Source organism: Asparagus officinalis, chromosome 4, assembly GCF_001876935.1.
Source record: "Asparagus officinalis chromosome 4, Aspof.V1, whole genome shotgun sequence".
NCBI lineage: Eukaryota > Viridiplantae > Streptophyta > Magnoliopsida > Asparagales > Asparagaceae > Asparagus > Asparagus officinalis.
This window is the reverse complement of record NC_033797.1, coordinates 19949198-19965812: the sequence shown is the minus strand read 5'-3', so window position 1 is coordinate 19965812 and position 16615 is coordinate 19949198. Positions and strand designations below refer to the sequence as shown.

General features: G+C 35.4%; 1 protein-coding gene across 5 annotated transcripts; it reads left to right on the top strand.

Moving 5' to 3' along the window:
• Positions 2054-15285, top strand: LOC109836859 (putative nuclear RNA export factor SDE5). Of its 5 annotated transcripts, none has more exons than XM_020404894.1 (12): positions 2054-2221; positions 3467-4016; positions 6129-6154; positions 9049-9126; positions 10318-10388; positions 10557-10792; positions 11533-11615; positions 11792-11848; positions 13601-13668; positions 13770-13876; positions 13981-14051; positions 14912-15285. In XM_020404894.1, exons 2-12 carry the CDS (start codon positions 3470-3472, stop codon positions 15035-15037), a joined length of 1470 nt encoding a protein of 489 aa, XP_020260483.1. In that variant the 5' UTR covers positions 2054-2221; positions 3467-3469; the 3' UTR covers positions 15038-15285. The 5 variants fall into 5 exon arrangements, with proteins under 5 accessions (XP_020260483.1, XP_020260480.1, XP_020260482.1 ...); XM_020404891.1 differs by having other exon boundaries at positions 3458-4016; XM_020404893.1 differs by having other exon boundaries at positions 3434-4016.

Sequence of the window (16615 nt, the reverse complement as noted above, 5' to 3'; positions counted from 1 at the left end):
GTTGATATTTGCAGCCTTTATATGCATCAGATTTGCTTGGTGATTCTAGTTATAGCCCCAGACAATCAATTACCTATTAAAAACCTAGAGTTACCATCAGAAATTCATTCTTCATAACCTCCATATATTCCACCGAGAGAATTGGTAAGGGAGGTGTCTTCATTGGGTTCCATTCAACCAAGGCATCTAAAAAAATCAAAGGAAAAAAAATCAAATACTTGAAAGAAAATTTGAAAATTTACAACTTTAGAGAGAGAGAGAGAGAGAGAGAGAGAGAGAGAGAGAGAGAGAGAGAGAGAGAGATTGAAAAGCGTATAAAGAGATAAACCGAGAGGGGAACACTCATTAAGTGGCTTCACGTTGTCTTATTCTTAATCTACATTGCCCTAATGCAAATGCCAACACCGGTATCGGCTTTTCATTAGTCGGATTTGAAGAAGAAGAACTCATTGTTCTTTCTTATTTTTTACTGACAAAAGCCAAAGACAAAATTTAGAGGGTTTTAAAGTGAGAGATTAGTGGGAATAATTAATGATTAAGAGGGCGGTGCAGTTACAATTTTGTTTTCAAAATTTCAAATACAAATATGATAATTTGTTAATAGAAACCTTTTGCCTAATTTGCAGTAACTACCTAATTAGAATGATGTAGATGAACGGTGTAATCTTGATTAAAATTTTTTTGAGCGGTTTTTAGGGCTGAAAAGACGTGGGAGTAATTATAGGAGGTGGAAGTTATTATAATGGGATGTTAGAGAGGAGAGTAGTGGGTGTAGGTATGAGGTGGCTCCTTGTGATTGGGCCACTTAGGATTTACTGTTCATAGAAGCTTTTCATTGTTCTCCTTTACTAATAAAAAAGTAGATATAGTGAAAATGTGAGAATATTGTTCTCAACAATCCCATGTGACTTTCACACACTAATTTTAGAAAAATTTTAACCCTTAGTATTTGTTTAATTTACTACTGAACACCTTTGAATTTTATTTCAAAACACTTAAATACTATTTTAAAATAAAATTACACACTTTTAGCGATGAATTAAACAAACATTGAAGAAAAAACTTCTAAAAGCGCGATGTTGTTACATCGTTGGAATTTTCAACGAAATATGCTCGCTTTTACAAGAAGTACTAACTTATCAATTTTAAAAGTTCTAGAGTGCATAAGTGCTAGGCTAAGCAACACCTAAATATGTATAGCTTCACTCACTTTTCACTTATTTACCCTCAATTTTTTTTTCACATTATTTATATACTATAAGTTATTTAAAATTAGCATATTAGTACCGACTACTATGCAGGTATAAATATCGCACCAAAATACTCTCGTATATGACATACATGCTAATTTTAAAACTTTTTAGCTATAAATATTAATACAATTTATCGCTCGACCTACATAAATTCTCACCTATCTTAATTCTCTTTTCAAATAGAATTACGATAGATTTACATTGAATTCAACAAACATTACTCTTGAAAGGTCCGAAAACTTGGCATGTAAGTGTCTCATGCCAAAATTTTTACGTCATTATAGAATATATCAACGTTTCAAATTTAAACAATTAAAATGCTACAAAAAACAAGTGAGTACATATAAGTGCGAAGTGAGTGAAACTATGTGGTATTTAAGTTCTATTTAGCGTGCTTGTGATGGTTCGACCGTGAGTTATGTGCACCGGGATATAAATAAGGTTGTTCATCATTTGGCGATATATAGTCTAACTCGATATGAGGTAGCTAGATTTGGGTTAGAAGAAGTATCTTTAGAGCTTGTTTCTCTGGTTATTGATGATGTATTTAGCTAGTTTAAGTAAGGAATAAATGGGTTAAGGAGGATAACCTATAAAGGTATGTAAGTGCTAATCATCATTAAAAAAAAAACTTAGCCCAAATCATCACTAAAAAAACTTAGCCGCTACACTGAACGCAGCGCCAAAAAGTAGAGAGCAGAGCCTGGACTCTTCTGTGCGCTGCTTTTATATTTTCTTTGCCATGCAGACAATTTCTCATAATTACTGCCTTCTATGCTAAAAACCAATACGGCAAACAAAAATTAATTCTCACTCTGTCCCATTACCCTCCCCCACTCACTTTCTCTCTCTGCACTCTCTTTCTCTCTCTAACCCAAACCAAATCACGCGTTTAAATTCCAAGGATTCTCCCCCTTTTCCCTTTTTCTACCCACTGTTTCATTGTTGGGTCTCGTCTCTTCCTTCAGGTGAGCGGCATTTTGATCCTCAAAACTTGTTTATTTTTTGCAGCGATGCGTGTGTTCGCGTGTTTGATGATCTGGGTCTTTCTCCATTTTGTTGATTGTTTCTTGCGTTGGCGATTAGATATTGGTTCCGCGTTGGTCAATTGGGCTCTAATTAGGGATTGTTCTGTGAACCAACTGTGTGGAAAATGGGCAATTGGAATTAAGTAAATGTATTAAATTATTTTTTTTTGATGAGCGATTTGTATAATAGGGGTTGATTCATAAACCTTGTTTCAGAAAATAATATGGATTAATTCATGAAAGCCATTATTTTTGTGTTTTATTTTCAATAATAAAGGACAGGAAAGTTTATTATAAAGGATTATGCCTATATAACGCGAGGATAACTATTCCACAGACGAGGAATAAGTCCTATCTTGTGAATGGAGAAATGGTATTATTTTCCATTATAATGCCAGATGAGAAGTCCAGTCTTCACTGCCTTTTGCATTTTATTCTTGATATATTGTATCTATGCTCTTTACCTAAAAAACTACATATTCCAAATTTATCAGGCAATTTTGTACAAGGAAAATTGATGGGTTAAAATGAAAATCAGCGGAAGTTCGTTTAATCAGTTCATTTGAAAGAAAAGGAAAGTATATTTGTGAACCAATAACACACTGATTATGAGATCGGAAAATGATAAAATGGTGTTATCATTAGGACTTTGGGCTCTTACCAGGAAGGGCAATGTTAGCACATGCTTGTTTTTTATCATGATTTTTAAAGACAATGCTACCGTGTAATAAATTATTTTCACTTTATTTTTTAATTATATCGCAAGGTAGCTTATGCAGTAGAAATGGCTATGCGAAATGAAGTTTTCTCCTTGATAGTAAATTATCTCCAGCTTATGTAGTAGGAAAAGTAGGTTATGTCACATCATCCATTATCTTCCTTGTTACTGCATGTGGTTCTATTTTTTGTAGCAATTCAACATAACCTGTTTCCATTAAGGCTACATGGTATCTGCATGTAGTCTCCAAACACACTTTATTCTCCAAACACACTTTATTTGCTTTGAAGATGGCGTTCTTTTACCAGTGAAATAAATCCTCACTTCTGTTTCCTGATGCTGCACAAATGCTTCTACCTTGTACGTAGTGTCTCTTAACATTAGATCATTTTTTCCCTCTCAGTTTTTCTATTTTTTTTTACCAAGGCCTTCAGTTCCCAAATTATCACACTCTACAGAATTTTTAGAAAATGGAGCCATATTGTTCACTCAATATAAAGCCTGAGGACGAGACTAAAGCTCTGGGGTACTTGCTCGATGTCTATCATCCATTTTTCTCTCTTCAAGAGATAGCCTCTGCCTACTGCAAGGCAGGGAGTGATCTATGCAAAGCTGGAGAGCTTCTGTGCCAACTCCAAAAGAGCAACTCCGATATTGCACTCCCTGAAATTGACAATGGAAAGAACACCATGCAACTACAGGAATCAGCTACTGAGGATAAAGCAAACCACTTTTGCAATATCACAGTATCAAAACCAAAGAAACTAACTGCTGCAGTAGGAACTGTATCTACTATCCTAGGCAAATCATATGCTCGGCCTGCTTCATCTAAAAGGGAAGTGGTGGAAGCAACCAAACCTTCAAAGTCTGAAGTGAAAGTATCATCTCCTGATGAGCTTGAGAAAGAGGCTGTTAATCCGGAAAACCATTTAAACCACAAGGATATAGAGGAGCTTCTCTTTTCAATGCTTGGAGATGGTTTTAAGCTCAGCATGGATGTGATTCGAGAAGTTCTAGGTAATTATTATTTCATGTATAAACATGCCTACACGTATTATGCATCATTCACATATGTATATGCACAGCGAAGACTAGTTGTGTTTCCAACTGAATATTGCTACCCTTGCTTGCAGTAAATAAGTTTCTTTGAGTTTAGGTGCAAGGTTGTGTGCATATATTTATGTTTTTTGAATTTAATATCGAAGCCTTCCATCATGAAAATTCTTCTAAATGCAAGGTATCCTTTGAGTTTGTGACTACTTTACATAACTCACATGCCTTACCAACTACTAATGGTCTCTGTTTGGCAACAGGGCTCACAGGGATGGGCATAATCAAATGGAAACAGGTCTTTTATCTGTTTCCTCTATCAAGTGGCAACTGTTTTCAGAAAAAAAGAATTAGATTCATTACCAATTGCTGGACTCACTAAATACCATAGCATATTGTTTAAAAAATTGTGCTTCCTCCTCAAAAATGTGGAAACACAAAGGAACAAACTGCCACTAGAATTTTCTTTTCCATCTTACTTTCCACTTTTCTTTGCCAACAAGGTTTTGGGATTAAATATGTGATCTCGAACTTAAATATCAAGACTCAAGAGTTTGGTGAAATTCTCTGATTGCATTCTTTATCTTGATTGCTCTTGTGAAACAGACTGTAAAGGCCATCCGTTGTATAGATATTTATATTTCTTCAGGACTGCTCATTGACCATTTGTTTTCTTAAATTTCATGGTTGCTCCAAAAACCATGGGCTTAACCTTTAATTTCCAGATGCTATCTCAATTAGGTGAGGACTAATATTTTAAATATCGGATATCGGGGAAATATCGGATGACCAAAATTCATATCGGATTGCGGATATCGGGAAAATATTGGGGATATGTGGTAAATATCGGAATGCTATAATGAATGTTTGCATACATAGTATAATGCATTAAAATATAATCTCAAGATATGTAATAAAATTTAAGCATACAAAATATGAATAATATATGTTTAGGATCGCTAATCAACCTTCTAAAACAAACAAAAGTGCAAAGCAACGTTGTAACATTCGATTTGCTTTTTTTAGGGAAAAATGTCATTTGATATAATGGAAAAATCTTGATATCTCGCCCAAAAATTCCAAACACGGTATATTATTTTGCAACAAGCTATATAAAAAGATATATTGGTCCACATATCGGCTAATATATCGGCCATATCAGGGATTTATCACTCAAAATAGCCAAAAAGCGGTAAAAGATATTTAAAGACCATATCGGTTGCGGCAAACCCTGTAAAAGGATATATCGGGGGATATATCGGGCCATGTCGGGGATATTTAAAACAATGGTGAGGACTAAGTTCCAAGGTGTCATCAACTTATCCTTTGACTACTGGATGCTTCAGTTTTTAATTTTTTTTGACGTGTCCAAAGATGGAAGCAAGGAAACCAGTGGACATTTTTCTCGGCAATTCAATTGCACTTCAAACCTGAAAAATACGATGACAACATAATTCCATTGCAGTTATATGCGAGCTTCCAGGCCTTATATTAAGCAAAATCCAACTAAGTGGGCCAATAGATTACATTAAATAAATTTAGCCTTGTATTTGTGATGGTTTTCAGAAGATTTGCATATTAAGTACTTCAGATAGACACAGTAGACACCTTTAAGATTTACATTTAGCACTTACATAAATTTCCAGGAAATCATAAATCAAATATCCCTGCAGTTGAAGTAAGAATTCCTTCACTAAGTGATGTTTCAGAAGAGGTCAGTGTTTAGTTGCTCCTAATGTGCAACAAATTCTTTTGTGATTAGCAGAGATACTTGATCTTCAAATAATGGCTGTGGTTAGAAGATTATCATCGTTGTTGGATATTCCATATTATGAATTTGTTTTATTAATGGCTGGAATTCAGAAGCAATTTTTAGATGTGTGTGCTACACTTTGTTATTTGTGCTCATCAATGGTCGTCTAACTTCAAGTTCAAATAGATGTTTTGTTGTTAATAGATCTTTTCCTTCCTCATATTCATAACAAATGTGTACCATTTGAGTTCATGCTTCTGGTTTATGCTTTTCCCCCCTTATTTCCTTTGTTGTAAGCTTTTTTAACAATGTCTGTGTCTTTGCAGGTCAATGCGGATATGATGTGAAGAAGGTATACTTCTACTACTTAATCTGTCTGATTTCATTATTTATCATTTCTTGTCAATATGCTACATATCTCTGCATTGTTGGATGTATATTTGCATTGTCAAACACATGATCACTTCCTTTTGAAGCATATTTGATCTTTTTTGGGATCATGAACTTGTATCTTTTGCATGCTATTTTTTAGAACAACTTGATTATCTTTTAGAGATTACTCAATTGGTCAGTTAACACCATGAAAAGATGCCTGATCCTATGGTAAAAGGGAGGGTTTGTAAAAGGGAGACCAGAGTTTAGGATTCTGGTAAGCGCAAAAAATACGCCTATTGCATCATGTCAATTTGTCTATTTTTCTATACACAGAGAGAGAGAGAGAGATGCTCAAATGCTCAACAGATTATGATCTTGTTCCTGCTGCTTTGAAGTATAGTACTGCTTTGAAATCTGGGAGTATTTGATTAGGAAGGTCTGGAGGTTAAGCATCGCAACGAATTTACTGTTGGATTATTTTGTAACATGAGCTTCCTTTTACATATGTTTTGTAAGTCCAATACTAGCAAGAAGTGGCACAATGACAAACCTCGAAAATCAAACATTAAGCGATGCGTATAATTTGGCATAAATCTAGATAGGGCTGTTAACAGGTTTAGATCATACCAGAAATATGTAAGATCCAAATCTGATAGGAGATATCCTATCCACATATAAAATTGATATTGTAGGGGCTATTGGATTCAAACACAACCCAAACCATAGATAACTGGATTCGAGTTCTGTTCTACTTTTATTCAGGTTATTTGATTGAACACCTTTTTTGTGTTAACATAAATTTTACATAATTATTTTATTGAAGTGGTTATTTTAGAAAAGACCAAAGAAATAAAAAGATAAAATCAAAATACCTCTACATTTGAATGCTTCATTATCCCTCACAAAGAGGAGTTGTACTCATACCAAAATGAGTAAACTGCATATATGACATCGGGATGGGTTTGGAGTTTGGACTTGTGGGTTTGGATGAACAAGGTTCACATACAACCTGTACCTGTGGTCCAGAATTTTAATGTTCGAATCTGTAAAAAGTTGATTGTATTGTCATATGTTTAGTTATCATTTAAACTCCTACATGTATATAAATGTAAAAGGCTATACTCAAGAACATGTATAAATTACAGATCTGAAATCATGAGTAGAAGTTTGTCGTATAGTTTTTGGCCTTATAGTTACACTATTAGGATGAGCAGGTACTTAAAGAGTAACATACATTACTTGCGGGCCTTTAGGCTTTACGGCTCAATCCTGACAGATACGACTGGGAGCAGTGACATTAGTCTTTTAAAGAGGGTAGTTTTCTTATTGTGGCTCTTTAGGAGATGTAAAACCTCCCTATAACTATTCAAGTTAAACTTCCAGCATTCTGTTCAGAAGTGATTCCAATCTCAGCATGGATTTTACAGTGATGAAGACAAGGTCGTGAAATATATAATTCTAAAGTTAAATTGACGTGATGAAGTTTGACCTGCAATCTTATGTCCATACATTCTTGGTCATGCTTGATCCTTGATGCAATATCATGACTACATGAGATGATATTGAAGATCAAAGCTCACTAATGCATCTCCCAAATACGTTTAAAATGAAACTGAGAATTGAACGAAAGATACCAGATCATGGTAATCATAAGTGGAAATGCAAATAGATTTAGTTACCAAATGAAGTATACGACGAACTTGAAGCTATAACGCCTTCACAGCAGGGGAACTGCAAATGAGATGAGATCCAAACTGTCACATAATTTACCATTTAGGACTCTATTAAAATCATAACAAGAACGCATGACCATGATTTTCACACAATTTCATGTTATATAACGTTTCATGGAAGGAATTTACCTTAATCGAAATGGTGGCATTAGTTATATAATTAAATTGCAAATCGAGGAGTTTAGTTTTCCTTTATAAGTGTAAAGGATCTTCTGCACATGCTCAAGTTCAAATGTTTCTAGATCTGCGTTAATGTTCAATAAAACTTTATATAAACTGCTACAGAGAAAATTCTGGAGGCTCATCAATTCTCATAGTCATTCATTCATCCTTTTATGGGGTCTGATATTGACCAGAGCTGATGTCAAGTAACTTCACAAAAATTGACCAAATATTTATGACAAACTGTCAAACTGATATCATTCTCTACAAGCTGCTGCTAAAGTCCTGCCTAGTATATCTATTTACAAGAAGGAATCCTCCCATAATATTTTGTACCAGTTTACCGGTGCATAGATATACCTTTGGAGTTGAGCAATGTGGTTTAAGGCTTTAATATGCAATCTGGAGGCAGCCTCTAAATTCCCTTATTAGATCAACTGTTGCTGATCCATGTTTCATCTCTAAGGCAGAATAAAACGAAGAGCCAGATGGATCACATTTGCAAAGAATATTTTCTTACATTAAATGTTCTTCTGCGCAATATTTTATATAAATATCTTGCCTTTACAGATTTGCTGGTGCTGGGGTTAGTGACATTAGTTTAGATGAATAGAAATCACATAATGTGATAAGAAACCAGAGATTTCCTTCCAATGTAATTTTTCATGCCCCAAAAATGAATTCAAATTGATCTATCCTTGATATTTTTTTTCTTTCTGTTAAAAGATGAAATGAAACTCTAATGTTTGAAGCACCTTTTTCTTGGGTCGGTGACAAGTTATGTGCAGAGAGGTATAAGGATTTACTCAAAGTTAAGCAGTACAATATTTCTGTTCCAATTGAATGATTGATATATTTTTACAAAATTTGACATTGTCAACTAACCAAAGGAAAAAAAAAAAAGAAACAAGGAAAAGAAAAGACATTGTTCCTGAGGAGCTTATGCATAAAGATTGCTTGTTTTTTAATTGTGCAGAGCATGAACGAATTGTTGGGATTATCTGCAAAAGCTCAGGACAAGGGAAAGGGAATAGCTTACGATATATCAGAAAAAGTATGTATGGTAATTAAGAAGTCCACTGGTAAATGTTCTTTAATAGTTGTTTCACCAATCATGTATGTTATTAGCTGTAATGATCTTAGCTGAATGCATTTTACTTTTATTCTCAGTGTGACTTTCCAATATTTGATAAACTGATTGTCATTTATGTGCTTACTTTTCCACAGTTAATGCTGATGTACAACAGAGTCATGGAGTTATTCCAAATATCTATTTAGCTTTCGTTGCTTAAATGATTGTTTGATGTTATTGCCAATAGAGCAGATGGAATAGAAATAGGGTGATCCATGGTTGAGTTGAATAGGCTATCACTGTTTTTTCGAATGGCTTATCTCTCTGTATTGTTAGGTTGAAATTATCTTGTTATGTTTTTATTTATGAAGTTACATGGAAGAAAATAGCTTCTTAATCTGACCTAGATATGTGATTGGTGAGGAAGGATTCATGGAGAGGACTCTTGTAGTTGAAAAGATTTGACAGCTATAGGTGGTTCGAATTTCTTTTATAACAGGAGGAAGAATATGCTTGTTGCTGTAGTTTTCTGCATGATGGACAAACATATAGACTAACATCAAAAGAGTATAAAATAGTCGGCCACTAATATGGTACATGACTTATAGGTAGGGGTGTTATCGGAGAGGATACGGTTCGGATACATCCTTCGATTCAAGCGTCTAACGAAGAATAAACTGTTGAGCCTAATGTTGAACCTACTATTGAACCCGTGGTTGAGGAATCTTCAAGTAAAATTGATGAAAGACCTGAAAAGAAAAGAAGATGTTATTCTGAAGTGTGGAAAGATTTTGATGTATCCGAACCGATCCGCACCGAATTAGAGGAAATTTACGGATATTTCTAGTCATGCTTGTCAAAATAAACCAATATCTGACAGGCATTTTTGAAACTATTGAATTGACTGAATTAGAGGAAATTTAGGAATACCATGTTTTACTGTCTTTTGATGTATTTATGTTTCGTTCTTATTTCTAATCCGTATCTTCCATTAAAGCTTAGTTCTGCATAATTGTGACGTACCAAATCTTGTTTACATTTTAAGGCAGATGTTTAATGACTAGAAACGCTTTGCTTCTAACGTGTAATTGCTGTCTACTGCATCATTCCTAATTATATAGCTTATTTTGTATGTCCTTAATTATTTTACTCAATGTGCGTGTTCATTATCAGTGTATAGGTGCGGACCCAAAATCTGAACTCTGGCATCCGAAGGAAAGTCATGAGAAGCTTCCTTCCATAAGGTATGCCTATAGACTATCTTTTAATAGCTACCTTTTTTTTCTCACTCCAAGTCCTTTATATACAGCATACAATACATGGTACATTGTCGGAAAAGTGATACCTAGCATTATTCTGTCAATCAAGCATCCAGTTTTATTTTCTAAAAACCAAATCAACTTCCTCTGCAGAAAAGCAACAGAGCCAACTAGCCTTAACAAAGAGAGATCTGATCTTCCAAGGGAACTGCTACTATCATTGTTTAGTCCGCCTGATAGATTTGAGGAGGAAGAACCAAAGAAACGGCTTGAATGGGGGTTAAATAGAACAAGGGTGATTGGACAAAAGGTTGTTACAAAGCCATATGATGATATTATTTCTAAGCCAGTTTCTGACCCAGCAAATGCTCAGCCTGAGAATGATCATGGTATGAGCTCTAAACAATGTTCATAAACTTGAGGTTACATGTACTTCAAATTGTTTTTTTAATAGAACAATTGCACACATGTTCTGAATTAAACATGTATAACTTGACATATATACTTGGCTATTCTTCGGTTTGTATTTGTAGACAGAAGAAATTGAAATTACAAATCATATAACATCTGACTACGCGATTGATTTTTATATAAATTTTTAATGAGAAAAGACATTGACACTTTGGCTATGCATATCTTTTACTACATGGATGTTTTGATGAACGAAAGTGGACAACCCAGTCTGATGTGTAGAAGTGTCATTGATATTTGAATAGGATCATGATTGACACAGAATACTTAAAAACGTTTTTAATAGTTGACAACTACATGTTCCTAATCTTTATTTTTCCAACCTGCTTCAAGTTGGAATGCTCATGAATACCAACCTCTACATTGGACACAACTCTAGATGTTTTTTCATATTTTTTCATAAGAATTTTGTTCTATCTAGGTTATTTTGACAGTCATAGCTACTTTTTGTTTGATAGCTACAAAATGAATGAACATTGGTCTCTATCACTCTATCTTTATGCTTATTTGAAAGTAGATACTGCAAATCTAGATGAATATATACCTTCCACGGTTCTCCTTGTGTCTGATGCTCATTAAATGTGACTTTCAGGATGTGCATAACGCTATCCAGAATATCTAATATCAAACTATTGTTTCTGTTTATACTTGTTTCTAGTTGTGGAGGAAGAGGACATTTATGGGATGCTTAGGCAAGATGCAAAGAAGCACTGGGATAAAATGAAGGAACTTTATGAAGCTGTAAGGAGCTTATTGCATGAATGATCTCCATAAATTTCTTATTTTACGGATCATGATACTCAGCCTTTATTTTTCTTGATTAATGTAAACATGCATTTTGAATGACATTCGTATTTGAAGTGTTTCTTTCAATAATAATATTGAAAAAAAGAGAGGCATGACATTGAGTTTCGCAGGCTATTGAAGCATATGGAAGTGGTGATCGCTCAAAAGCCAATGATCTGATAGAGCAAGTAAGTTCTATTATTTCGGTAAATTAATCTTTTGTATATTGGTGATGGATGCCAGCAACAAGTTTCAGATTAGTTTTGATTAATTTGAAAACCTTTACTTTTGGCTTATCTCTAGTCCTACTAGAACTGCTTGAAAAGAAATTAGCTAAATACCCATATTGGTATTTTAATTCTACCCCATTTACCAAGAATGTATTTTAATTAGGCAAACCTACTTTAAGGCATTTTAATTGATTCAACTAACTAACGAGGCCCTTTTTCTCGCCGGCGACCAGTTTTTCGGCGAGAGTTCGTCACGTGCGTGGCACGTGATGACTTAAACTGTTTTTTAGCTGGTGATGTGGCACAGACTTTCTAACGTGACAGTGTTTAAAGGCGGGAATTAACCCTCTAAAAATTCCAATTCACCCAAAATAGGACAGATTTGCCCCTTTTATTTTCAGAATTTGAGAGAGAGGGAGAAATAGAGAGTGAGAAATCGTGGATGAGGCAGTTGAAGGAGATAGATTGCAAGGATTCTATGTGATGGTGTTCCTCAGTTGATGCAGAAGGTGATTTTCGGAGGACGACGACTTGGTACGGGTTGAAGCCGATGCGAAGGTTTGATTCTCTTTATACTTTGAGATATTTTGGTTGTTTTGAAGAGGATAAGTTAATCACGTATTTAGTTTGAGTTAAATGAAAGATAAACCCAAAATTTGTTGGTTTGTTGAAGATCGTGCTCAAGGAACCGCCAGATCTTGTCCGTCCAGATCCGATCTGTTCGGTCTTACTATTTAACTGCTTTAACCTTAAACGGTCTAATCAAGTACTGAGTAACTGCCTTAGACTCTTAGGGTATTTAACACCCTAACTCTTCCTCAAGAGGGCCTATCGTCTTCCTCAGAGTAAACCTTAAATGAAAGATAAACCCAAAATTTGTTGCCTTTTGTTAGATTTGATAGAATTAGGGTTTTCACAGTTGGATGCCCTAATTTTCCACTGACCCTGCTTGCTTTAGAATGAGAGCTTGAACTTGATGACGACGACATAATATCTTCTCTTCCACGCTCAATCTCAGCTTGAATGCCCCAATTTGATAAACCCTAGTTTCCAATCTCACTCAATCTCAACTTGAATCCCCTCTTTTATTCTCCCAACTGTTTTATCCACGTCAGAAAGTCCGTGCCACATTAGCAGCTAAAACATAGTTTAAGTCATCACGTGCCATGCACATGACGAGCTCTCGTCGGAAAACTGGTCGCTGACGAGAAAAAGGGTCTCGTTGGTTAGTTGAATCAATTAAAATGCCTTAAAGTAGGCTTGTCTAATTAAAATACCTTATTGGAAAATGGGGTGGAATTAAAATACCAATATGGGTATTTAGCCAAAAGAAATTTCATGTCTCCATTGTCGCCGATTTACTACCAAAAAATTTAACCTTGTTGGTTTTGTTTATAGGTTCCTTTGCATTTTAGCTTGCTTTCTTACTGTAGACCTATATTTGTACTTAGTTTGTCTTCTTGTTAATTTTGAAGGGGCTGATCCTTTTAGTATGTTTCCTTATTACATTACTTATCGTCATTTTATGCTGCCTCTTTATTTTGGGAGTCTTTGATCTTTGTATGGATGAACATAGGGGATTTTGGTCTCTGACGATTACTTTATCAAATTGATCATGTGGAAATAGTTCCATGCTTTTAAAGATCATAGAAGCTACCAGCAGGTGATTCTTTGCCAAAATTTTAACAATATGTTTTGTGCAATTTGAAGGGAAGGCGTCACAAGCAAATGGCTCGAGAAGCAGATGAAAAATGTGCAGTGGAGATTCTGGAAACAAAGTAAGTACAAGCTTTCAGTGTTGAAAAGTTACCTTTTACCTCTTTCTTAAGCTAATTGTCTAGAAAGTACTTAATTGTTATTTCCAAACTGTATCATGCAGAAAATCCGAGACCCGAAATGATGTACCACTTGATTTGCGTATCCACAGTGCAAGAGATTCTATACGCTTGTTGAAGAAGCATCTAGTGTCATTAGCTAACATTCCAAGTAAGATAACGCAATTTCATTTGTATTTGGATTTAATTTCTTTTTTGAGTCCGTTGATATTTTGGATTGACAAGTAATTAATTTCATGATTTTGTTTGCTGTAGTATTTAGGTACTTGAAAGTTATTGTTAATACTGATGATGAAGATACCACTAAAGGAAAGAGGAAAAGACAGGTATGAATTTAAGTATAATTGACCATTTCTTCTATGAGATTCTGATGACCTATATACCTTGTTTGAATTTTTTTTAAAATTAGTTTTGATTCTCTGTTTTTATCTTGTATAAGAAAGTGAATATACTGAAAACTAAAATTTGGAACTTTCTTGGCCGAGTAAGAGAACATATTGTTGAAGTGTCATTCGTAAGGTTCTATCTCCATTAGAATATCACCAACTACGATAATTCTATAGTTGGGCATTTTGCTATTCCTGAAATCAAGTTATATTTCGTTCCGAGAATTTTCAAACTATTAAGTTAAAGTAGAACCCTTCAAACAAGTGATTGGTATAAAAATTGCGGGGTCCGTAAATAAAATCTCCTTGCGATTAATAGTTAGTTCTGGAGTTCTCTTCCTAGTTGAAATTTTCTAACATGGACACTAACGACTGTTTATGAATCGTGAAACCACTTAGAGCATACTTCTTTCAGGCTTGTAATAATTTAAAACTTTCACAAAACCGATCAAATTATTAACGCATTGTGATTTAAATTACATGCAAGTACTACACAAACATTTGGTTTAATTTCTATGAGATTATAAATTAAACGAAAACATGTTTACAATTAAAAATAACGGTCACATTTTATATCCAAATGTGATTGAACAGAGCAAAAATGGGCTGGTCATCTCAGTATGTACCTTTCATGTTACTTGAACCTTTTTAATTGTCTCCTCTCCTTAATGAATTCCTTAGTGGCTTAAGTCCAACTGATAAATTCGTGCCTTGTATGGTTCTAATTCAAAATTCATTTCCTATTTTTTCATGATTTCAAGCATTACTTAATCGTTTATGCTCTGTTAACTAAATTGCAGGTCATTAAGCTTTTGGAGAGAGAATCCATTAAGTGGACCGAAGAAGATGGGAATCCAGGGACGATACTTATTCTGCTGAACGAAGTCGATCCGAGCAACCTGACTTTTGCAGATAACCAACAGTGATATAAATCTAATTTTAGGTGGAATTTTGGGTAGTTTTGTAGTCTCCTTCTGCTGTTCAAAAAGAGAAAAGTTTTACATAGGCAATTTCTTTTGAAAGACTAGAAACGACGAAAACTAGAAAAGAAAAGAGAGAGAAAAATGTAACTAATATTGTGTCTCAAAGAATGCTGATGTATGGTAGTGACTATGAAATGTAGACAATCGAGACAATTCAAAGGATTGCTTACGATGATGAGTTCCATGCATAATATTTTGTTCCTTTTTTTTTTCCTTTCTTTACTCTCTAAAATAACTAAATGATTTTTTTCGTTTTACAGTGGTGTAGTATACTCTCCGAGAGAAAATTAAGATATGTTTTGAGGGGAAGAGTTTTGTTTTTCTTTTTTTCCTGTGATACCAAGGGAGCGTTTTGCTTTCAAGTTACATCGGATCAGACGTATAATCTGAGATTGACAAAGATATTATGCAGCTTGATAAGTTAAAATGAGCATATTTATGTTGCAGAAAAGGCTAATTCTTCGAACTAATTTAGGAGAAACACATGGATTTCCTGAAAATTAAATTCCAGTAATGTTGTCAACTATTTAACATTGTGGAATGTTTAGGCCAATAAAATTTGAAATAGTTTAAGTGCTAATTAGCCTTCATTACAAATTACAAGGTGGCGTAAAATTTAGTAACTCTTAGGATTTATAGGTGCTGCCAAAGACAAGTGAGGGTATTTAGGTGCAAACTTGGGGAAACTATAGGGTATTTGAGTGCTAATTAGCCTTTTATTGCAAGCCACATCAGCAACAAGACATTTATTGCGGTAACCTCACTGTAGGTGCCCAGACCTCCTTCTCCTCAAAGTAATTTCCTGCAACAGCGTTTTCCCTTTCCATTTCACTCATACTCTGGCCACTCTCCTCAATTTTCCCGCCCAAATTAGTGACGATTCTCTATCGCTAAAACCCTAATCACATCCTCAATGTCCCCCGCGCCCGGCCGACCGACTGACCGCCGCCGCCGGTGCCAGCTCTTCCGAAGTCAGGATGCTCAAGTGGAGGTCCGATCGGCGGCGACATCGGGTTTCGCGAAGGCGCGTGGCTCGAGCGAGCCAATCGTCAGAAACACCCCGAGTCCAACGCTCCGGCCATTTGTCCCTAAAGCTTCTGCTCATCGCGCGACGAGGCCTCCGCTCAAACCTCTCGAAGAAGAGATCCTTTACGTATAAGATCCGCCGCGGCAAGGCCGCCGGCGATCCCGCCGCCGGTTTCGAGCTCCACCAGTGCGTCGAGGCGTTCCACAGCGAGGTCTGGTGGAAGGGAGTGGTGACCAAAGTGCCGGAGAGAGATGGAGACTTACTGTATTCAGTTTGTTTCCCGGAGAGCAGGGAAGAGTTTCAGTTCAAGGCATCGGAGATCAGGAGGCAAATGAAGTGGGCGAAGGGGAAGTGGATTGACGTTGAAGACGATGATCAGGTCACCTCTCTCAGTTCTTGAATTTTTTCCACCTCGATTTGATTTTGTGTTTTTTTGGGTGCAAATAATGTTTTTCTTGGAAAAGGTCTGTACTGATTGCTAAGTCCTAGAAAGG

Coding starts and splice junctions, on each gene's coding strand:
- LOC109836859 (XM_020404894.1), top strand. CDS start 3,470: ATGGAGCCATATTGTTCACTCAATATAAAGCCTGAGGACGAGACTAAA. Junction 9,127..10,317: donor CTTACGATATATCAGAAAAA/GTATGTATGGTA, acceptor GTTCATTATCAG/TGTATAGGTGCGGACCCAAA. Junction 11,849..13,600: donor CCAATGATCTGATAGAGCAA/GTAAGTTCTATT, acceptor TGCAATTTGAAG/GGAAGGCGTCACAAGCAAAT.